General features: G+C 39.9%; 1 protein-coding gene across 1 annotated transcript in view; it reads left to right on the top strand.

Moving 5' to 3' along the window:
• The window catches only part of arid5b (AT-rich interaction domain 5B), a gene marked incomplete at its 3' end in the record, with an annotated part of 150,894 nt that overhangs the window by 19,993 nt on the left and 106,787 nt on the right, over positions 1-24,114 (top strand). The window contains exon 3 of the mRNA XM_079492231.1: positions 3,457-3,688. Coding sequence (XP_079348357.1) covers positions 3,457-3,688 — 232 coding nt within the window. The remainder of the gene's footprint in view (positions 1-3,456; positions 3,689-24,114) is intronic.

Genomic DNA, 24,114 nt, shown 5'->3' with positions numbered 1-24,114 from the left:
AAAGATTTCTTTATTTATTTAGTAGGCCTAGTATAATGCTTGATCAAATTCAATAGGAAACAAATAATAGCTTCTACAGATGCCTGTGTTCATGAATAAGATGAAAGTATGCAAGTGTATGTTTGTGCATATTGGACACACACACACACACACACACACACACACACACACACACACACACACACACACACACACACACACACACACACACACACACACACACACACACACAATGTGCTTATCAAAAACATCCTCGGCAGACTACAACCTCTGCGTTATCGCTGTATCCCTTTAATGAATCATGTATTTATTTGGCAAAGCAATCGAGGCGCTCTGAATTATCAAGGCACTCGATCATAGTGCTGTATCCAGCCAGGCAGGCAGGCAGCCGGCAGATACATAATGTAACGAGGTCACTCAATATAAAGATTGTTCCATTAAAAATTAAGGCTGATTTGGTAATTCGGTCAGTCAGCATATCCTTGAAGCAAAACAGCCAACGAGTGAAGCAAACAAGAGAGGAAAACATCTTTTATAAGCTATCCCTGTGTGTGTGTGTGTGTGTGTGTGTGTGTGTGTGTGTGTGTGTGTGTGTGTGTGTGTGTACATGTACACGTCGCACGCAGTAGTCTTTGTGAAGGTGCGTGAGTGTGCACATATTTTGTCACTATGTATTGATTTCTGTGCTGTGATTTATGTGAAATGATTTGCATTAAGACCGACAGAGTGTGTGTGTGTGTGTGTGTGTGTGTGTGTGTGTGTGTGTGTGTGTGTGTGTGTGTGTGTGTGTGTGTGTGTGTGTGTGTGTGTGTGTGTGTGTGTGTGTGTGTGTGTGTGTTGGGGGTGGGATGGTGAGCCAATGTTTCTATATGCTGGGCAGATACACTCCATTGCATTTTAATGGAGAAGCCTCAAAATCAGCTGAATTCCTTTGAAAGCCAATTATTGCGTCCAAATCAGCCACTCATAAAACCCAACCGCAAGGCTCTCATAAACAAATCATGATTCATGTGCAACCGTAAGTAACAAGACAGATGGAATATGCGTCTGTGAGTATAATAAACACACCCTTAAATATGTCACTTTCTTCACAACCATCTCTAGTTTGAAAAACACAACCTTCTGTTGCTTTTGTCCATCTAGCCTAACTGTACGTAAAATATGATTTTAATAGCACAGTATGTGAGCATATACTGATGGCAAACAGTGAAACAAATGTCCATTGTCCTAAGCTAAGTAATCCATTTTCAGGCTGCTTTATTATTATTGTCAGACACTCAGACAAGATTGTGTTTCCAGAACCACCAATATTGTCACTTAGCTAGCGGATTCTTTTTTTTAAATTATTATTCTTTTTTCTTTCTTTTTTTTTTGCAACCATACATTAATTTGTCACTTTCAACCAGGTGTCCCTATTTTGGCATGTTATCATAGGCAAGCATTTTCAAACATGTTATGTTTCAAATAAGTTATTTGGGGTCCTTTAAATGATGTCAGCAAATTGAGGATCATCACAAGCTGTACCTCTTCCTCTAATTAGACTCTTAGTCTATTGTGATTGGTTGATTCTTTTTCAAATGTTTGTATATAAGTAACTCTGTCAAAATGATGTGTTATGCCTGAGGAAGGTCCCTAGTGACCGAAACGTTGCTTCATTAAATAAGACAATACTCTTGTGCCGAGCAGATACACAGTGTGCGGGTGTACCTTATTGCTTTCTTTGATGTCCACTGGCCTACGCACCTGTGCATACGCCTGATTGCTAGGTGTGCGATAGTTTTCTCCTACAACAAACATGTTATTTAAAATTTTCCCCCAGAAATAGTGAAATAGACTCACAATGGGCTGTTTTTTAAATATATCGTCTCTGTCGGGTGGAAACCGTTTGTTTTCAGTATTCAAATTCAAAAGCAGCATATCTACAGGCTGCTTAACGCCCAATTTAGAGCTTGTGTGACGCTGTAGTTGTAGTATGTAAGTACCAAGTAAGGCATACATTTACGAAAAAACACAATAAGTTAAAATATGGAGATAAGAGGTTGTGTTTGCCACAACCTCTGGTCACAGATACATCATAGACGACAATGATAGATGACTGGCGTCACAGGCTGGTCACATGAAATTCCAAATCTATACTGAAGCCACGTTCCTATGTGGATCCTGAAATCCACATGATTTTTATTTTAGGCTTAATTGGTTTTACCTAATTGTTGTTCAATGACACTAGCTGTATTTCAACTGGAAAACCCATTCAAACGTTTTGTTTTTCTCTAGAGAGTGACATACAGGGCAGAAAATGACGGCAGTACAAGTTAAACTTTGCATTTGCAATGAAATAACATAACAAGTAGAAACAGAGTCAAATCAAATGAGGAAAGCTTAAAAACAACAAAACGAATTAATAATGATTGTGGCAATAAAGGAGGTTGAGGCAGGTTATAGGTAGGCTGTATGACAATGAGAAGAGGGTTTTTGTTTTGAAGGTTGCTAATGATGTGCGAAGGCCATTCCATTAGGGAAATTAAATGTAACTGTTGTACACACTAGGGATGGATATTTAGTAAGCGTCTTGTGAATGTACTGTAGTGTAAACTGGTTTATAGCAATGATGCTCGACCATGGAACAATGGAATTAATTTGTTTCCATTTGCACACTCAGAGTTACCAATGATTTAACTGGGGACCCCCTCCACCCAGGACCCCTTGGGGGCACTTTGAGAACCACTGGTTTGTAGGGTGAAATGAGGTCTGTGAGGTAGGTAGACAGGTGCTAGTCCAGGTAAACAGTAGGTTTGGCCAATCATTACTGAGGATTCCATGATAAAGGTTAGATTCCTTAAGTAGTGGTTTAATAAGTTGCTGTTTGCCGGTCCAAGAGAACAAAGGTGATCTGGGTTATTTGGCATGTCTTATTAGGTGCCAGATGGGTGGGGTTTGATATAAAATATCCACATACTGTTCCAGTCTTTAGTTTAACTAATTCGTTCAGTGTTTTCAACAGACTTGTGAGTTGACTTGAGAAGAATTGTAGAAGTTCTGCATTTTACTACATGCTCACTGGACTATTGTACTGTTACATTATCCTGAATGAAATGGTTCAAAGTAGGAAAGACCCTGTAAAAGTTACTTGAGAGAAACTACTTTCGAATCTGGAATGTGGAATATTTTGAAAAAATATAATAGTTTGCTATACTTGTTATACTACAGTACATTATTATTGACATATATATATATTTTTTTAATTTCTGAGAAATGTTCAGCAATGCATTGACATTAAAAATTATGTACAAGCATTTACTTTTGCAGAGCAACTTTGACTTGTAATTGAGTAATATTTGATCAGGAGTATCTATACTTTGATGCAAGTACTGTGGTTGAGTACTTTGTCCACCATTGACTATAATCTTCAGTTGGCTACTGGCTACATCTCTGTATCTGTGTCTGTGTCTGCTACAGGACGAGGTCATTGCCGTGTCAGAGAAAGTGATTGTTCGTTTGGAGGATCTGGTAAAATGGACAGTGTGGGAGCCCCAGGCATGGACCAGGGGCCTGAAGGCTGTGCCCCTGAAGCCACACCGAGACCAAGGAAGAAATGGCCAGAGAGACCTCCCATACCTCCGCTACCGAGAGTCAACCCTCAACAGTGGCCTCAACTTCAAAGATGTCTTAAGGGAGAAAGCTGATCTAGGTAAATACTAGGTTTACTTATACTGAGTTTCTTATACTGTTCTTACAAGTTACAACCATGGAAAAAGTTTTGGAATCACAGAATCTAAAAACTATATTTTGTTGTCCCTCAAGAACATTTGTAGTGAAGATGAGCCAAAATGTTCTGGAGCAGTCATGGAGATGTATTTAGCCTTTCATCTGGCCAGGTGTTTCTTGTCAGGTTTGGCTGACAGTAGAAAGAAAAGATTAATAATTATTATTTTTCCCCGATTGACAAACTTCCAGGGATTGTGCTATCAAAATAAGACACTCTAGCCAAGGTCAGTGACTGTCGTTTAAACACACTCATCTTGTTCATCTTGTTTGCATATTGGCATTTAGCTGATTTTAGCCACATACTTATTTCTGTTTCTCCCTGCCTCGCCATATGACATAACGCTAACCTTGCTGGAGCACGTTACAAGCTATCGCTTGAGGCCCCATTGTGACATTTAACAGATGAATCAGTGCACATCAGCTCAAATTAAGGTAAATACAAATAGACAGTATTGTACACAAGGAATATTGAGACCTGTTCCGCAGGTTTGAGAGGAAAGAACCAAAGACTGCTGTAGATTAGTAATCAATCACGTTATTTGACCGTGGCGTGGCACACAAAAGCATGTCCCACTTTTATACCGTTTTATCTTCTCGTGTGTCTTTTTAAAGGTTGTTTGACACTTTTGTGTTGATTAACTGGATGGTTATTTTTCCTCCAGTGATTTCAGAACAGAACAGAATCAGAACAGCCGCATTTCAAGCAGGTTTTTTTTATGTTCAACCATGTCAAATATAAATGTAACCAACGTGACACGTTGTGAGCTTGTAAATCGGCTATTTTTGGCAAAGAGATTTGGTGTAGATGGTCCAAGTACAGTTCTAACTCTGTTCTTTTTACTAAGAATAGAGGGTGGTTAATATTTAGACCAGATGTGGTCTTGGACCTAATGAGGCCTTTACAGGCTCACAGAGAATATCATTATGAAAAGATCACATCATAATCTTCCCTTTAAGGTCCTCAGCATGTTGATCTGGGAAATGTACACGGGTATGAAGTTTGGCTTTTTAATTGGTTCATAAAACGTCCAGGGCTTTCCAGCTTCGAGACACAGAGAGGGGATATTGCAGTAAGTGCACTGAGTGTAGCAGCCTACAGTATATGACTACAGTTCCCCTAAAGCTGACCACACAAATATCGACTGTCTTTAGTGCTGTCCCAGACAAAGTATACATGCGGCAGAATCGTTTGTCGTATTATCGTATTATAGTATCTTTGGTCATTCGGTGAAAGGGTCAAGTACGGCCATCGTAGGCTACGACCGAGTTCTGACAGTGTTGGAATATTTGTGCCATGTTGTTCATGCAGTGTGACTGTGATTGTCAACATGACAACTCGTAAACAAGAAACCAACATTAGCGGTTTCATGTGTTACAATTGAATATATGACGCATATTACATTGTTCTGGGAAGTTCCTAGCCATGAATTGTTATATGACCGTTACTAACATTTCTCAAATCATCGGAACCCAAAACACTGAAAACAGCCACCAACCATAACCATAAGGACTTAGTTTCTTACATGTAGGACTGAATTAAAACCCTGTTATTTGTCTATTGTAGAAAGAGAAGGCTTTTTATTTAGATTGTGGATATGTTATTTTGGAATAACTTAATTCTGGAGCCACGTGTGAACAAAGTTGAGTAGGTCCTGCAGTGTATTATCACATGCAGGGAATTTGTCTGTCTCTTGTCATGCCCTCAATTGAAAGTAATTGTTAAGTCCTTGACTTGGTATAATCTACTTTATTCCTGGGAAGCTGCTTTGAAGAACTGAGATTCAGATCAAAAGACTCAAGGCCAGTTAATGTCAGAGCACACATGCACGCACACCCACACACCAAGTACAAACATACGCACACATGCACAGAAACAGTCTATTACATACAAAACCCAGAGAAATACACATGCACGTACTGTATGTATGCGCGTGTGCATGCACACACGCACTCGAAATATTTCTGAGGTGAACACATAGATACTAGAGGTATTAGTAATAGAATTAGAAATAATAGTGTACAGAGTAATAATGATGTAACAATATTATCATTAGATCTTGTGGCAGTGATTAAATAGTAATAGTAATACTATATTAATATTGCTATAATAATATATAATAGACTGAGTCAATTTGAGGTTGCTAGCTCAAATCCCTGGACTGGGCCTGCAGGGGACAACTAAAGACCCAAACCAGAGTTATACTTACTGTAGCTCCGCACTGGTATGGTGTCACCAGAGTAATATAGTAAGAGAGTAGCGACACTAGCGTTGACTCCCATTGTAACAATGGAATGCGGAAGTGCTCGTTGTATCTCAATGGGATAGTTCCAGCCATAGGAGCAATGTTTGGAACTATAGCCCATAGGCACCCGCTTTGCGGAGAGATCAAAGCGTGTCGCTACTCTCCTACTCTACACTCTGGGTAGCCTCGGAAACACAGACGTTTTTATTTCCAGGGAGAAAAAATTCAGCATACAGTAGCGCAAACGTCACTCACTCTCTGCTGATTTCTGATTGTCTGCACCTTAAATCGACACACACACGCACACGTACAGTCGCACACACACACACACACACACACACACACACACACACACACACACACACACACACACACACACACACACACACACACACACACACACACACACACACACACACACACACACACACACACACACACTCCTCCTCTCTCTCTCTGTCGCTCTAATTAATTAGTCTCATGTCCAGCAGCCGCGCCTAGTTTCTCCTGGCGGATCTTGCCGGGAGCTGCCTATGCCATAAAAAGCATAGGTAAATTCCAGTCTACACTCTGGGTGTCACGCACCCGCTGTGAGCTTGTAGATCAGCTATTTTAACGTTCCCATCACTCGAGATGCCCTTGAGCAGAGGTTTTCAAAGTGGGGTTCGAGGGACCCCCAGGGGTCCTTGGGGGGTTCCAGGGGGTTGCCAGCAAAAGTAGTTAATAGGCTATAGCATCACAATCATTTTAACTACTTTATCCATTTATATGTTGTCTATATAAAAAACGTGCAGATCTACAAGCCCGCAGCGTGCCATGACTTTGTGCCGCACTGTAAGCTTGTACATCATCTGGAGGTCCCTGGCTACAAAACCCTTTCAGATAGGGGTCCGTGGCCAAATACTTATACATTTCGGGGTCCTTGACATGAAAACGTTTAAGAACCATATGCCCCTAAGCAAAGCACCCTCATCTGCTGTGGAGCTGTGTGAATAGATCCAGGTGGACAGTATCATTGTAATCCAGGTGTGAATATGCATTCATGTTGTTATTTCTGTGCAGTTTGTTGATACAAAAGAGCTTCCATTGTAACCTTTGCTGAGTACACAGTAGCTCAGAAAACAAACAACCAACAGCATTATTATTGTACAGTGGTGGTAACTATAGACCTTTTCCCACATGTATAGTATATATATATTTTCTGCATTGCTTCTGCAAGCAATGCACTATGCACATCATTCCTGCCATGGAGTAACTGCAGCAGAACTGCAGGAGGCAAAATGTTCCTACAATCACTATATTTTTGTGCAAATGTAACTCTTGTTACTCGGTGCCTCTAATGCATGCAGAATACTGTCAAAACAGACAGTGAGTGAACGTACATTTACTGCAATATAAGAAACATTTACATTTTGTCTGGTGCTTTTATCTAGTACAGCATCGACTCGAAACATGAGTCAGTTGCAAACATAAATCAGTTTCACCAAAATTACAAGTATCCAAATAAGGAACAAATGCATGTTCTTGTAATTAACTCTGGAAAAAACAAGAACATGATTGGAGAGTTTTTATATAGTATTTAGGCTGTAACTATGGACATCAGCTTGGCAGGGTTGCTTGGCAGCCTGTGTTGATGTCTCCTCCATTAGATCGTATTGAAATTATGGGCAATTTGGACCATTTATTATTACTAGCTTGGACCAAAGAAGACAAGCTATGTACAAGCCGAATAGATCAAAATGTCCATTCGTGCCAAGAAGACTGTCTCAACGGCTTTTATTTTGTATGGCACGTCATCAATTCTATCCTATAAAATGCATTTACTCGACTGCCAGTTTAATCTGTTAATACTGGGCCGTGCTTTGGCTATACCAGTAATATTCAAGTTCCAGCTTTTATACAAAGAGCCTAATACAAGAATATGATATCAGTGTTGCTGTGACTGTCGGTCCAATGATCATAATTTGTACATATTTGAGCTGTGAATTGTATTGTGCATGTGTCAGTGCGTATACTATGCATATGCAAGTTAATATTTACTGAATATATGATTGAATGGCGCTCAGATAACAGCCAACTGCAGCACAGTGTGGGGACGATAATTTCAGTGTAGAAATTCTGTGGAAGAAAGAATAAAATAATAATTATCCAGATGAGTACTGACTGTAATCACAGCGCTCCTGCAATGATAAGCGTTCCTACACAAAGGGAGAAATCTGTGTCTTAACGAGTAATTTCATCTTGTATTGAGTCACCCAGCATAGTGGGCTGACATCAGTATTTAGCTGTTTCTGTAAACGAGCGTCCACTTTATTTTAACACACCATCACCATTGCTCTCAAAGAAATCTCAATCAAGAGTCATCTCTCTCCATTGTCAAATTAAATTAAAAAATGAATAAAACGTTTCCAAACTTTACAAATTATTTTTCAAACATTTCCAAAAATATGTGCAAGCTTTGCAGCGCTGGGAGCTTATATTTTTGAATAGCCAACACTGTACATGGTAGGGCATTAACCAAAAAATCGACTATTCGGGTAGTCGACTAGCAAAACGGTAGTCGACACTGTAAACCAAAAATCGAGTAATCGCTAATATTATTTATTATTTTTAAGTTTTCTTTTCTACAGCAGACATGCAGCTGTGAGCTCTGTTGTTTAGTTGGTAGTTCTCCAACTAATCCATTCCAGGCTGATTGTTTTCATATCATATACAAGCCTACTGTATGTGGGTTTTGCTGTCACCGTCAGCGGTGGCACTGGCAGCATTCAAGACAGATTTGCTTTGGGAAAAGCATGCCCCATAGGCTCATATGCTCAATGGGGACAACTACAGTGTGTAAATACTTTTACTATTGGTGCGTTTATTACTGTAGTTTGTTCAACAAGTTAGATTGGAGACGTCTCGTCCGGTACAGTAAAGTATAGCAGGAGTCCCTCCTCAGTTCTGCCCAATATTATGCAGTTTGGTGAGTTTGAGGTACACTACAGTAGCTCTTGCCGTGATTTCTTTTTCTTATTCATCTTTCTTGATGCTTATCCAACAAAAGTGCAGGCGTGTGGCATTATTAAAAACAAACAGCTATGCCGCGCGATCATATAGTTATAATAGTCGCGATGGAGTGAAGACAGTTGATCATCTGATTCATGGCCTGCTAGCTTGTAGCTCCTTCTAAAGCTATGGACCAGAGCTAATCATAACCATTATAAAGACCAAATGAACTGTTGTTGTAACTTGTTGTTGAACATTTAGGGTTGTATGAATGAAAAACATCGCATCACGCTGTCCTCTCTCCTCCCCGCTCCAGTCTCCACTGAACACTGAACAACGTAACATGCTATGCTGCGCCGTAGAAAGGTCTTGCGCATCAAAAATAGCAGATCTACAAGCTCACAACGCGTCCATCCGTGAGTCATTGTGGACTTGCAACTTTGACGTGACTTGTAACAGCTGATGTGAATTTCGGCCAATTAGAGCGGCAGCCACACAGCCAGCCTGCATTCAGAGTAAGAGTGGCGACACTAGCGTTGACTCCCATTGTAACAATGGAATGCGGAAGTGCTCATCTCAATGGGATAGTTCCAATGTTTGGAACTATAGCCCATAGGCACCCGCTTTGCGGCGAGATCAAAGTGTGTCGCCACTCTCTTACTATTCCACTCGGCCTGCATTCACCGGCCCCCGTTTTGCAGTTAATCCTTCACTCGCTGGCCGTTTCAGAACACGTGTTTTAATGCTTGATTGGATGGAAAAAAATATCATATTTTACCGCCGAATAATCAACTATAAACCGATTTTGATGGTAGTCGAGTCGACTATCAAAAATCACGTTTGGTTAATGCCCTAGTACATGGATAAAGTCTTGACAAAGATTTTTAAAAGACTACATTCTAGTCTTATTTGTTTTTTTATTTTTTATTTTTTACCAAAATCTTGTCAATACTCTTGTAGTGTATGGGAGGCTTTACACAAAAAGCGAGGTTGTGCCCCCAGAGGCAAAAACTAATAACTCTAATAACTTTTCTTTGCGGAATGTGTTCCTAGATTGAGGTTAATGTGGTTACAATGCATCTGCGAAAAACTATCACAGAAACTATGAAAGAACAAGGGCTCTGTAAAGTTTCAGGTTATGGAAGGTTCTGGGTTACCTTTTGTACTCAAAAAGAGACATAATTAGACTGCTGCAGATGAGTAGTGACTCCTATGTTGCGTAGAGAGAGAGTTGGAGATTTGCATAAGGATTTGTTTCCCCTTGAGTGGCCCGCGCAACAGAAATGTTAAATTGCCCTTGTATCCTTGAATGGAGTCCTATGTACAGTATGTATTGGATTCCAGCGCAGAGATGAAGATGAGGACAATCGATAATGGAGGCTTTTGTTGCGGCCAAGCTGTTCAGGCCACAACTGCGAAACACAATCAATAGACTCAGCGGGGGGATAACGTTCATGGTGATTTGCTTATATGGATCAGAGCAGATCACAACTTGTAAGCTTGTTAATATTTCTTGTGTCTTGTGTGTGTGTGCGTGTGCGTGCATGCATGTGTGTTTGTATCGTGTGCGGGCGTGCGTGTAGCTCCTGTGTGATGAGTTGAATCATTATTAGAATTCAGTGCTGGTCTGCAACTCTGCAAATTGATGGTGCCATTTTCACTGTAGCACATTGTGTGCGTGCGTGCGTGCGTGTGTGTGTGTGTTTATTATGTGGCTAGAGGTTGTTCTTGTGATGTTAATAAGTGTCATTTTAATGACTGTTGGTTTGGCCTGTACTGTGGTGGTGGTACAGGTTGTTAGTCAAAGTGCCTCTGTCTGCTTTCTCTTTGTAGGCAAAAATGTATCCTGGCAGAGCGCCAGGAGCTCTCTCTCTCTCTCTCTCTCTCTCTCTCTCTCTCTTCTCTCTCTCTCTCTCTCTCTCTCCTCTCTCTCTCTCTCCTCTCTCTCTCTCTCTCTCTCTCTCTCTCTCTCTCTCTCTCTCTCTCTCTCTTCTCTCTCTCTCTCTCTCTCTCTCTCTCTCTCTCTCTCTCTCTCTCTCTCTCTCTCTCTCTCTCTCTCTCTCTCTCTCTCTCGATGTCTCCATCAGTGGTAGAAGAAATACTCCAAAATGTTTGCTTAAGTAAAAATACTCTGTCACATGACAAATCCTGTATTCAGAATTTTACTTGAGTAAAACTGAAAAGGTAGTGGCATCAAACAATACTTAAAGTACCATTGTAAAAGTATTAAAATTACTCAATTCAAAATACTTCAAAAATAGCCAATCTAACTCAGCTCTTTTCAAATAGCCAAAATATAAGATAGGGCTCAAGGCTCAAAGGTGGTTGCACACTGGACCTGTTTTTCGGAAAACCGATGGAGAAACGCAGCTAAAAATCAGAAAAACGCATGTGCAGGGACCTTAATTGGTTATTGTATATTTTATAATAATCTATTTATTATATAGTAACTAAAGTTCTCAAGTAATGGTAGAGATGTAATACTTAGTATTGAAAAATGGAACTACTCAAGCGAATGTAAATGCACCTCAAAATTGTACTTGAGTAAATGCACTTTCCACCACTGATCTCCAGGTTTTTGGCTCTCACTCTCTCTCTCATTCTCTCCTTCTCTCTCTGTCACTCTCTCACCGTCCGTCCGTCTGTCTCTCACTCCTTCACTCTCCACAGTGACGGCTGCCTTTCTGTCCCTCAGTACGGTGCTTTTCCCTCAGCTAAATGTACCTTTGTCAACTCGTAGAAAGAGAGACATCATTCATTGGGCCCCGAGTTCTTTCAGCGACAGTGAGACAACTTTAGAAAGAAAGAAAGAAAGAAAATGGTTACACGCTGACTGAAACCAAAGCTTTGACTGAAACAGTCAACGTTTAATTACAAAGGGGTTTTATTTATTTTTACTGAGATATTTTTTATTTCACTGAGAGTCAATTAATAATGCACAGACACTGATGGATGTTGAACGTCCAACTGGCATATTACTAAACTCATGTGGTGTGTTATGTTGAAATGATAAGCCCCCCAAAACAACAACTAAAAACAGCAACACACGCACGCACGCACGCACGCACGCACGCACACACACACACACACACACACACACGCACACACACACAGACACACATCGTTCTGCCAGCCTCAAATTGGTCTTTGTGTTCTTTCTGTCAAACAATAGAGAGAGGAAGAGGCATGCTAAGTCTGATATGGAAATTGTCTCGGTGCTGAATTTGAAAGATCAGAGCACAATTTGTTTGTTCTGTTAATGCTGAGGAAAGTACTTTCTCTCCATAATTGAAGGCGGCGGGAGGGTGTGGGGGACAAAAGACAAGACGGGCGCCATGTCGAGCTCAGGGGGAAAAATGAACGTTGCGTTAATGAACTCAGGGAAGGGGTACACACTACACCGTAGTACAGGGGTTCTCAACCCGTGGGTCGCGACCCCTCGGGGGGGTCGCCAAATTATTTTAGGGGGTCCCCAAATTATTTTCAAAAAAAAAAAAAAAAAAAATAGCAGACCTACAAGCTCGTAGCGCGCCACTCGGTGGCGCGCTATGAGCTTGTAGATCTGCTATTTTTCAATAGCTAAATTATAACAATGCTTAAAACACCAAAAGGGGTTCCCGCCCAAAAATGGTTTAAGGTTATTGTAGCAGTCAATTTATATTGGGGGTCGGGAGGGGGCGGGGCGGGGGTCCCGAGACATTGCCAAAGCATTTCCGGGGGTCCCCGGCCAAAAACGTTGAGAACCCCTGCCGTAGTACACACACACTGAGAGCATCTTTACAAGGACCAGCTAAGACCATGCCTGGTTTATGTGTGTGCACCCTAACACCCTTGTGTACATGTGTAACGCAAACTACATTTACCAGATCGTGCATGTCGTGCATACATCTCAGATATCTGCAGTAAGACACGTGCGTGCATCACGCAACAGCAGTTAGCATGGCGTGTAGCTTGGATTATGTGTGTCATTTGGAGCTGACAGGCCCCTTTTGTTACCGTTGGACTTGGTGCATCCAGGTTGGAAAGTCTATTTTTTCAGTGACAAAGGAGCCCTTCCTAATCCACTTGTACTATGCTCCTCTGTCTGCAAGAGCCAAGCCCTGCAAACATAATTAGGTTTCAAGAGCTCCTTATGTACACCTTGAAAAGAGAGAGAGAGGAGGGGGCATGTGTTTATGAGAGAGGGAGAGAGAGAGAGAGAGGGGGAGGAGAAAATTATAAATGAGAAAGAAAGAAAGAAAGAAAGAAAGAAAGAAAGAAAGAAAGATAATGAGACAGAAAAAGAAAAGAGAGCCTGACTTGGTTTATCCGAGGGTCAATAAGCCAAATGATCGACCACCATGCTTCTGTCACATCGCAATGCGCTGTGAGCTTAATGATCGACATAGTCATACAAGGAAGTATAAAACAAGACAAAGTGCCATTTCCAATTAAGTTCATATACAAAGAAATAATTTTGCCTATACATTTTGTTGAACGTCTAGACAATTACACTGGGCTGATAACAGTTAGTGCAGTCACCCACAAAATGTGTTGTTTGTTTCCACCTACTGCCTATATGGCATGTTACGCCAATATTGGTGAGGTGAACATTATATTTTCTTGAAATGTCTTTAATAAGCCCAATGCAGGGCTCAATTTATACAAAATACTATCTTGTTAGTATAAACTTCCCTAAACCCAAGGCTTTGAAGTCAGGTCTCCATTCGAGCATTACAAAAAAAAAGTCAAAAAATTTATAATAAAGCTCCCAGAGTATCAATTTATTTTCGTTTTCATATTTAAATTAAGAAACCTCTTCCTTTGGAATCTTGACCTTGTTGCAATGCAAATTAAAACATGAGCCTGTGATTGGACACTATAAGCAGACTCTTTCCATAATGATTTTCTTGGGAGTCCGCCACGCTATGGGACACAGAGACATTGAATAATAAACAGTATCACAGTAATGGATTGATTATGAAGATGTGTGTTTTGACCACCATGTCCTTGTTGCTATCATCTCAAATCACGCACTGGCGGAAATCAATGTGCCACAGTCTTTTGTGCAGGAATGGATTGCGTTAATATGCAGCTACAGATTGAAAGATGCAGTTATCTGTAAAAGCCATGCCGTTCTCATCGAGGCTCATGACTTCAGCCGTTTGAACAGGCATAGCAGCATGTTCTCACCTTGCATGTGATGGTTGATTGGTGTTATTGAAAACGATCGCTTCACAGCACGCCAGTCTGTAGTGAGTGGGAGGTAATTATATGAGACAAGAGATTTCACTGGCAGCGGGTTCAGTTTTGCAGCATGCATCTTAGTCCCATTTTACATGTCACCACGATGGTGCGCCGAAAATAGCAGATCTACAAGCTTAGCTTGTGAGCCCTTGTGTTACAGTATGTCATTCGGCTATTTTCACCGAATGACACTGTCGTACAACAATGAATAAATTGTGCTTAACTTGGACTATGCTCACTCAATGCTGTAAGGCAGTTGTAGGGTCATATTCCTTACTGGAAGAGCACTGGGTGACATAAGGAAGTGGATTTAAGGGTGTGAAAAGTAAATATAGAAGTGTGGGGTGTTGTACGTTCATTACTGTGAGACGAAATGTCCAAAACGTATAACTGGATCTCTGGGAACACTGGATACTTGTGAACCTGTTACCTGGAAGATTCAGGAAATAATGGAAGTTATTATTATAAGCTTTTTTTTAGTAGGTACATACAGGATTTGTTTTGTGTGTATGAAAAAAAAAAGCTCAATATAGTTTTTATGAAACGTGAAATTTGAATAATGCTTTTAAAACAAACTGTATATAAACGTCAGTAATAAAACATATTGTGTGGCCACCGGGTATCTGAAGCTTCGGCGGTGAATTTCACCGTGTAAAGATAAAGAGATCCAATGAATCATCATGTAAACAAATTCCATAGTATTAGGACACTGATATAAGAAGGGGTGCCATGCTGCAATTATGGAAAGGCATAGAACGCCTGCGTGTTTATTTCAGCAGTTCCTGTAGACATTTGACATTCTGTCACCAGTATCTATTTTCATCTCAACGAGCCTGGAGATACGAGAGCAACCTTTAATACTACAACATTATTCATAGAGCCACAGAACTGTGAGCATCTGTCAAACAATATTAGGAATGATGTGATGCAAGGGAATTTTCCCAATTAAACTTTTTCTCAATCGCTTGGATGCATTTCCTGAAACTATAAACCTTGTTCCCAAAAACTGTAATGTGCAATCCCCGAAACAATGAAATCATGTCTCATAACAGTGTACCACCCGTGCAAAATAAACTATATAACAATCAAAATGATAACCACATGCGTCAAAAAGACACTAGGTCAGTCAATCGCTACCACAATGTCACCTTATTGTAGCACCTTCTCATCATGGTGTGCAAAGTACAGTATTGTACTGTATATCGTTGCTGTCAGGCAGAAACCTCTCATCTCCATATTCTAAACCTTTTGTGTTTTTTTGTAAATGAATGCCTACCTGATCGTACTACAACGTCACACCAAAGTATCAAAAGTAGCAGATCCACAAGCTGATGGTTGGATTTTATATGACTATGAATGTCAGAAGCAGTTCATTTGTTAATATCGCAGCATATAAGAACTGTGTTCCAAGAATAAACCAATGATCCCGGTGGTTTGACTCATATGGGTATATGAAGCATTAACTGAATGTGAGAAAACGCTAATGTTACCGCCGACAAATTAATTAATTAATTGCATAACCTTTTTCATCTATGGTATGGTTGTTTATACCTTTCTTTCTTTATATGCAGTATATATTAGAGATGTCCCAATACTGTATCGGTATCGGAAAGTATCTGTATCGGCCCTTATTTGTCATATCGGGTCATAACGGTATCGGCGAATATGCCAGTCTAACCACCGATCCGACACAGGGGTAAGGGGTTGACACTATGGCAGGTAAATAAAATGTTGTGGCATGTAGAGTTTGCTTTCGAGTTGCCCAAACTGCAAGTGCACATTTGAGTGAGGAGTCTGCTATAAACACAACCCGATATTATATATAGCTAGATAGCTATAAACACAATATGAGATCACAACGCTGGTATTCGGTATCGGCTAACACAGAAATTGTGGTATCGGGATCGGTCAGGACATCCCTATATATATATATATATATATATATATATATATATATATATTATTATTGTTGTGCGTGCGTGCGTGCGTGCGTGCGTGCGTGCGTGTTCACTGTTCACAAAAGCACCTATGGGACGGAATTGACAGTACAGTACTATAATATGTGTGTTTACTCCTCAATTGTGTGAAGGAATGTTATTTACTCAAACTACGCATCATTCTGGCCTTATCTTTTGTACAAACACAATTCTCATTGTACATAGTATATTGCACCATGCAATGTTTACTCAGTCAACAACTGTGTCTGCAAATGGGTAGGTACGGACAATTGAGTTTTTTATGGAATGTCAAAGTGGAATTAGAATTGCATCCACACTATGACAACTACATTTAGTGTTTTGCATTCTGTGTGAACACAATGGAAAAGAAATATGAGGCACTGTTAAGAGAATTAGGATAGAGTTTCAAGAAATGCTTCCAAGCAATTAGAAACAAACTGTAAAACAAGAAACTATTTGATAAGTTTGATTCTAAAATAAGAGACAAAAGTCATACAGTTTGACTATAAAATGTGATAAAGGGTTAGCTCTTCTGATTGGATGGAACTTGCAACTCTCGTGCATATTTATTTTCTGTTTAAATCAATGTTTGGATTTCTTTTTTTCTTCCTTTTCTTTTTTTAGCTGTGATTGTGCTTTTCAGATGATTGATGTCAGATGTGGGTAAATAATTGAAATCATATTCCATAAAAGGCTTTTTACTGTATCAAATCAGTCGTGTGTTGCAGTTTACCGTACATGCTGATGTAGAGCTTACCGGTAAGCTGGTTTCAGAACCTGAAACCCATTCAAACCCTAATGTTTTAATTGTTCCAGACTTGTGAATTCCATCTGACGGCAGTCTTATAATTAACCATACACGGTGACAGTACTAAACCATTTTGGGCGGGAACCCTTTTTGGTGTTAGCATTATGTTGTGCTTTAGCTATTGAAAAATAGCAGATCTACAAGCTCATAGCGCGCCACCGAGTGGCGCGCTACGAGCTTGTAGGTCTGCTATTTTTGAAAAATCGAAGAACGACTGACATAGAAACATAGCTTTTTCAGAAAACTGTCAGGATGTAGAAGACATTTTTAGAATCTGATCTCAGGTCAGAATGGGCTAATCAACCACCCACCCTGTGCTAGGATAGCATACAGCAGTTATTTAAAGTGCCCGACCGATATATCGTTCTGGCCGATAAATCGGTCTGTTTTTATGACGACATCAGTCTCAGAAATTGTGTCCCAAATGAATTCACTTTCAAGCTGATATCCCTATTTTGGGAATGTCATTGTAGGTGAGCATTTTCAAAAGTAGCAGATCTACAAGGTTGTAGATATTCAACAGGACTTAAGTGGTTAGAAAAATCTAATTAAATATAGAAACTTTAATAACATCTACAGTTTATCTAATTGTTTATAACATGTTGCACCTTTTCACAAAATATCGGTCAGTACAACAATCAGAACCATAAAATTGTATGTCTGAGTTATATTAACCCATTCAGGCCTGACGTCGAAATTAAAAAAAAAAAGTTTTCTAAATCATGACAATTTTCGGAAAGATTTGAGGCACATTTTAACGATTTTTCAAAAATAGCAGACCTACAAGTTCATAGCGCGCCACTCGGTGGCGCGCTATGAGCTTGTAGATCTGCTATTTTTCAATAGCTAAATTATAACAATGTTTAAAACACCAAAAGGGGTTCCCGCCCCAAAATGGGTTAATGGTTAATGTGGTTAAACGCTAACGTGACATGGATGCGTTCCAGGTCTCAATGGATTAAAGAACTAAAAGAACTAGAAATAAAGTTCCTGTACCTTTCGGGTGTGACAGTGCAGTGCAGTGCAGTACAGTACAGTACAGTACAGTACAGTACAGTACAGTACAGTACAGTACAGTACAGTACAGTACAGTACAGTACAGTACAGTACAGGGACCTCCTGGGGGCCCCCACACGGTAACTGTCATTTCTCAACCGTTTCGGACGCGGGACGGCTCGCCAGAACCGGCCACGCCCCCTGGGGGTCTGGATGTTCCGGGGACCCCCCGGGGACCCCAACACAGTAACTCTGTCATTTCTCGACCGTTTCGGACGCGGGGTGGCTTGCCGGAACCGGGGGGGGACCCTGGGCTCGTTCCTGTGGGTCTGGAAGTTCCAGGGACCCCCCGGGGACCCCCACACAGAGTTGCACCACTCACTTCACACGGGTGTGATTTTTCACTACTAATACCATAACAAGAAATACATTTCTTCACACATTTATGTGGCCGTGTTACAATGACAACAGCGTACTGAATATCTGCAAATGTTGCAGTACACAAGATATAGATATATATAGCAGTTAGACAACCTTTGTTATACATGATTAAACTCTGTCATCTCAAATGATCCCTTTGAGTGAAATTTGGCCCTGAAGTACAGTACATCTTATCTTTTTACCTCAAGAAAAGGTCTCTTATTTTAAAATATGCCTCCATTTGAACCCCACCCCGATTCACAGTACAGTAGGTGTTATTGCCGCGAGGAATATTACTCTTTTATAGTAACCTGACACCGGATACACTGCAGTATGTGAGATTGCTGAGTCTTCATTTACACAAAGTGTGAAAAACGACCTCATTGTCCCAAAGCCAGTCATAAAGCCCTCTCCTTTATATCATGCCGCTGCCTATATTAGGATCATATAATCGCTAAGTGGTTTTGGTTTTCACTGTAGAGGCTGCTATGGATATGTATGTATATATTCTTTTTTCATGTTAATCATTTTTTACAGTGGAATCTAGTCCACTGCGCACACCACCCCCTATGTAGGTCAAATAAGTATGGATTGTAATAGGTTTTTATGCCCACAGAATAGTATACCAAAATCACTTTTAACCACTTTTCAATCCGGTGTCCATGTTTTGGGCACGTCATTATAGACAAAAGGTGAAAACGTTTTGTAATGTTTTTTAATATCTTTTAATATTTTTTAATATTTTTTAATATGTTTTTATATTTTTTTATATTTAATATTTTTTAATAATTTAAATAATTAATAATTCAAACACTTGATTTATTCTTCTGTTCACATTTTTATATTCTGAAATAGTATAAATATAATCGACAAGCTCACGATTTCTTTAATAGAAAATAGTTTCCAACAGCGAAATATAGTTTAGGTACAAGCTCACATCATGAGCTTGTAGAGCAACTCATTTCGCTATTCGAGATAATAGCTAATACCGGGAAGCCAAAGTATATACGGCTTAAATGGTTAATATTGCAATTATTGGTAATGGCAAATACATATAGTACATGTCATATTACAGTAGTGTGTCTGGTCTTGCATAATATACTTTTTTTTGTACAGTCATCATCCAATACCTATATATATCACATTGTCTCCGTCAGAAAGATTGGAAGGACTTAGGAGTAGAGATTTTACTGAGAGAGAGACAGACAGACAGACAGCAGTAGGCCATGTGATGAGATAGATGGCTATGAAGACAGAACTACTGTAAGGCATATCCGGCATATGGCCTAGTAGAAACATTCTGCTGACTACAGCAACAGTGACTGCACTGCACACTCATATGACTCAAGACCCATTCATTCTGTTCAATTCAAACAATGTAGCAATCCACTGATGTTTTTAAAGGGGAAATTCCGTGAAGGCCTTTTATTTAAAAAAAAATATATATTAATACTACTGCTGGGTCTTTTGGCAGTGCTTCTAAAAAATTGCAAAGTCACTGTTTGAAGAGTTTTGTTCCAAGTTAAATTCCCACCAGATACCAGATACTATAGCATATATAGCAGCTGCATCAAGCATACAACTCAGACAGCTAAAAGTAACTTTTACAGACTGCGTCCTCTACATTGAAGATGTTTTACTGTAAACTTCAGTGATGTACAGTAGGGGGGTACACACTATGTTTCTTTTTTGTTAACCCATTTTGGGCGGGAACCCCTGTTGGTGTTTTAAGCATTATGTTATACTTTAGCTATTCAAAAATATCAGATCTACAAGCTCATAGCGTGCCCGGTTGCGAGCTTGTAGATCTGCTATTTTTGAAAAATCGTTAAAATGTGGCACAAATCATTGAATATATATTTCAGAGCGAACATTTTTAACTAAAATATTGGCTTCTGGGGGGTCCCTGGAACTACATATTTTGAGATGGGGGTCCGTGGCCCAATAGAGATAATTCTGGGGGTCCTTGACATGAAAAAGGTTGAGCACCACTGACATAGAAACATGGGTTTTTCAGAAAGATGTTAGGATTTAGAAGCCTTTTTTTTATCTCCAAAATGGGTTAAAGTGGCATTTTGGAAAACAAGACACATTGTCTGATACCCAGTTACTGTACCTGTGTCTATGGCATTCTGCAGTATTAGACTTCACTATACTATATTGCACTACTGTATAGTATTGTATTCTAGTCGATTCTATTCTGGTCCATTCTGTGTTCTGTTCTCCCACCATAGTCAAATCAATGACAGATAAAACCACTTAAACATTCCGTTTTTTGCTTTCCCACCATCCCCCTAGACCTAATTTAAGAGCCCAAAACATTTACTCATATTTAAATGAATGTTTGGCTTATGAGAGAATTCTCCTTGCTCTCCTCTCTCTCTCACACAGATGTCAAGACACACACATACCCACTACAATCTCCATCTCTGTCTTTCTCTCAGACTGTCTGTGTGTGTGTGCGCATGTGCGTGTGTGTGTGTGTTTGAGTGTGTGTGTGTGTGTGTGTGTGTGTGTGTGTGTGTGTGTGTGTGTGTGTGTGTGTGTGTGTGTGTGTGTGTGTGTGTGTGTGTGTGTGTGTGTGTGTGTGTGTGTGTGTGTGAGTGCGTGCGTCTGTCTGTCACTGCTGTGCTTCCTCAGAGAGCCATTCCAGGCTATATGTTTTCCATGTGGTTTTATAGCCATGCCTCAGTGTGGTTTAACAGTCATGTTGTTCTGATTACTGGACTCCTCTGTGTGGATGTTAATGGGCCTCATTGTTCCCAGAGACACTCCAACTGCAGACTTTACTTCATTTCACCATCCGTGTGTACTGTATACCACCATGTACAATTTAACCCCAACAGTAACCAAATGGGCCCGTAAGGGTCCATTTGGTTACTTGTGTGTACACTGTTACAAATGGATAGTGGTGGTGGACAAAGTACTCAAACCCAGTACTTCACTTGTACTTGAGTCAATTTATGACTCAACTGTGAAGTGAAAGTTTGTACAGTCAAATTTGCACTACAAATACTGATGTGGGCCATCAAGATTATGGCATTTTCCAAAACAAATCAACAGATATCAATAGTAGTGGAAAATAGCTCATAGACACAATTCAACAGAGTCACAACAGAGTCGCAAATCCAATTCTTCAAAAGTGAGTCATATCAATAATTGTCTTTGAAACATAGTGGAGTCAAACTCAGCAAAGTAGCCAAAAATACAAATAGAGATATGCAGATGAAATGTTGTATTGAGTACAGTACTCAAGTATTAGTACTTTGATACTATCTAGTAGATTTGCAATGGTAGATAGTATCTAACGTTGCAAATGCATAAACCAACTGTGAGGATTGTACTGTGTTCGCACACTGTGGAATTTGACATGCTGGAGTGCAGTTGGAAGGGAGAAATTAACACAGAGGAGGGAAGTGCTGTAATTAAATAAGCTACATTATTATAATTGAACGGTACAATAGCCCCATTATGTTCTGCTACATTCTGCTCTGTATCCCCATGCTTGCTCATCTGTGCTGATCTTCTGATTCTGGACGCGATTTGCTCTTTCATCTGTTCCGTCTTTATTGTCTACTATGTTCTATCCTGTTTTTCTAAAGTCTATTCAGTTCAGAGTCAACATTATGGGCATGAATCGATTAGCCGAGAGAATAACACAATAGGTTTCATATAAATAATTAACACACATTACATTTATATTCTATAGGTTCTGCCCATCTGTTATATTGGGTGCATTTGTTCTATTACATTGTTGCTGTCGTGGAAAGAACTTGTATCTCCATAATGTCAATGTTTTATTTCCCCCCTGTAAATGTAGTTCATCATACAAGAGTGACGTGTAAAAGGATACAAAATAGCCAATCTACAGTACAAGCTCACAATAGCAGATGTGTGAGCTTGTAGATCTGCTACTTTGACTACTATTGAAATGTTCTGGTGCATTTATATAGTGCCTTTATCCATTACATACACCCATTCACACATGTATTCACACAGAGACCCCCTCCCTTTCCACCGGTTGGTTCCCAATGGGAACCGGTTCAGTTCTTTTTGGTTCTTAGTACATGAGCCAGAGCTCCAAAATTGGTGGGAAAAACTAGACCTATATTAAATTGTTTATAGGATCAATACAAGTAAATGAATACATGATAACCCTTCCACAGTAGTAGCTTTTTCTATTATTTTGCATATTTTCCTAAATAATGCCTCATTTGCATATTTAAAAATGTGAAATTTGTAATACAATAAATCATTGTCTTCGTGTAAGTAATCAACTGGGGAAGTTTCATGGTGATAACAATCTAATATAGGTATAGTTTTTCCCACTCAATTCATAATTAACGTTCCAATTTTGGAGCTCTGGCTCATGGACCAAAGAGAACTGAACCGGTTCCCATTGGGAACCAACCGGTGGAACAGGGGCCAGAGAGGAGGTAGAGGAAATCATGCAAGGTACCGGCCTGCTCATCGGGAACAATTAGGTGTCTTGCTCAAGGACATTTCAGCAGTAACTCTGTTCGAACTAGGAACCTTCCGTTTCCCAAGCGATTCTCCTGAACCACTGCCGCCCCCGGAAGTGAAAGTGGTTAAGTCTGTTTGTGGGTTTTATAAATATTGATATAAATATTGAACCAATGAAAGTATGAACAAGAGCTTCATTTGACTAAATAATAGCCACAACGGATCCATTGGAACTCTAGGGTGGGGGGGGGGGGGGGGGGGGGGGGTTCATTTCCTGGAAATTAATGGGTTTGGACATATAGTCTAGTAGCTAGCCCATAGAGCCCCATTGTGAACCCGGACATGTTGAGTACACCAACGTTTTATGTTATAAATGTTTAGTATGGGTCCCCAGCATGTAGAAACTGCCGGATGCTAACTTGCATATGTTGGGCAATTTTCATGATTGGCATAATATTTGACCATACCATTAACAGCCTATAGAAGGCAAAATATTCAAAATTTCATCATGCTTTATGTAGCATGTGACATGTCAAAACTAGGGGGTTTTCATGATGCTGAATCCATTCCAAGCATTAGTTTTGCAAAAAAAACACTCATTGGGGTAAAAACGGCCATGCCCACTTGGCTAATTGTGCTGACATCATCACATTTTGTGATGACGGCAATGGCCGTTTTTAGCCCAATGAGTGATTTTTTGCAAAACTAATGCTTGGAATCCGGCAGTTTCTACATACTAAACATTTATAACATAAAACGTTGGTGTACTCAACATGTCCAGGTTAACATTCTGGCTACTAGACTAATACAAGGTTTTCGCCCGACAGCAACGATATACTAGATCTACTCTGTTCCATTCTATTCTAGAGTCTAGGAGGTTCTGTTTTGTTTTTGTTCTGTTCTGTATCCTAGATAGTGTCAGTGGCAGCCAGTTGTATCAGGCCCACCCCTGTTCTGTCTGACAGCCCAGTATTGTACAGTGTATACAGTGTTGCCAGATGTTTTGAGAGAAAAAAGCATAAAGGTCTATGAAAAAAAAGCCCAAAAGAAGTGACTATAGGTAGGTCGCATGATCAGACACAGCCAAGGGGTCCCCTGCAAAAATGGCTTATTATAGCATAGAAATCAGTTGAACCACTGTAATCCTATATATACGTACACTGGCTATTTTCTAAAAACATATAAATGTAAAATATTTTGAATATTTATGAAACATTTTAAATGCACAAATCTTTTCCGCGGC

The sequence above is a fragment of the Electrona antarctica genome, assembly GCF_951216825.1.
Source record: "Electrona antarctica genome assembly, chromosome: 22".
NCBI classification, from domain to species: Eukaryota; Metazoa; Chordata; class Actinopteri; order Myctophiformes; family Myctophidae; genus Electrona; species Electrona antarctica.
This window is presented reverse-complemented; position numbering and strand designations above follow the sequence as displayed.